This window comes from Chrysochloris asiatica, unplaced genomic scaffold (assembly GCF_000296735.1).
Source record: "Chrysochloris asiatica unplaced genomic scaffold, ChrAsi1.0 scaffold00037, whole genome shotgun sequence".
NCBI classification, from domain to species: Eukaryota; Metazoa; Chordata; class Mammalia; order Afrosoricida; family Chrysochloridae; genus Chrysochloris; species Chrysochloris asiatica.
The window spans coordinates 10,176,201-10,177,285 of record NW_006408555.1 but is presented as its reverse complement, the minus strand read 5'-3'; the positions used below and the strand labels follow the sequence as shown (position 1 = coordinate 10,177,285).

The window sequence follows — 1,085 nt, the reverse complement described above, 5'->3', positions numbered from 1 at the left end:
CCATCTCCTCTGCGCTGCCGCCCAGGGAGGCGCCGGCGCCGGCTCCAGCCGCCGCGGCCAGCTGCTGCGCTCCGCGCGCGTAGCCATCGAAGCCACCCTGGAGCTGGTGGCTGTTGCTGATGAGAGCCTCGACTGCGTCCTCGGGGCTGAAGCCCAGCGCTTCGGGGTTCAGCTGCTGCGGGTAGCCGGTCATCCAGTAGTAATCTTCCAGGTGCGCCTTCTGCTCGCTGCCCGAGCCCGGGCTGGGCGCCGAGAAGCTGGGGGAAGGGGGCACTGAGCTGCAAGGCGTGCTCATGGGGGTGGAGGACAGCGAGCCCCCGGCGATGAGACGGCCGCACTGGCTGATGATGCGGTCGGTCTCCACCGGCTCCTTTTTCACTTCAAACTTCATCAGATCGAAGTCATTAACATATTCCATGGCCAGGGGACTGGTGGGCAGGTCGGAGTTGCTCATTGCCAGTTCTGATGCCATTCTCCTGCCTCCGCCGCCGCCGCCGCCGCTCCGCCAGATGGGCTGCAGGAGAGGGACCAGCGGACTGTGCTGGGTGGCCAGCGGGTGAGCCAGCTTGCCGGGCTGGGGCGCTTCTAGCTCGATCGGCGGTGGCTGGCCCGAAAGCTCCGAGCGCGCACACACCCCCCCGCCCTGCCCGCGCCCCCCGCGCCCGCCCTCCCTCCTCCCTGCTCACGCCAATGTGCTCGCTCGCTAGCCCCGGCCCCTCCTCGCCTGCTCGCCTCCGCGCGCGCCGAGCCGGCGGCTTCAGGCTCTGGAAGGTCTTCGGCGGGCGGCGGCTGTGGCGAAGCCTGAGGAGCCCGGCCCGGTGCGCGGCGTCCCCCGCTCGCCGCTCCGCTGCGCGCTTTGCATAAGGAGGGTTCGTCTCGCGGGCTGGGCTGCAGGCGAGGCGCGCGGCGGCCGCTTGGAGCTGGAGGCGCTGCGGGAGGGCGGCTGTCCGGGCGGCGCGGGCCTTGGCACGGGGGAGTTAACACTTCATGCCGCTGGCCTCCTCTTCTGGCTGGCTTTTTTTTTTTTTTTTTTCTCTTTTCTCTCTCGCTCTCTCTCCCTCCGCGCAAAGTGCAAGACAGAGGTG

General features: G+C 69.1%; 1 protein-coding gene across 1 annotated transcript; it reads right to left on the bottom strand.

Annotated features, from left to right (window-relative positions):
* Position 1: 1 nt before the first annotated feature.
* Positions 2-1,079, bottom strand: MAF (v-maf avian musculoaponeurotic fibrosarcoma oncogene homolog; the record flags this gene model as incomplete). Its single annotated transcript, XM_006860302.1, has 1 exon — positions 2-1,079. A coding segment is annotated over exon 1 (471 nt), but the record flags the coding sequence as incomplete, so codon positions are not given.
* Between the last annotated feature and the right edge of the window lie 6 nt (positions 1,080-1,085).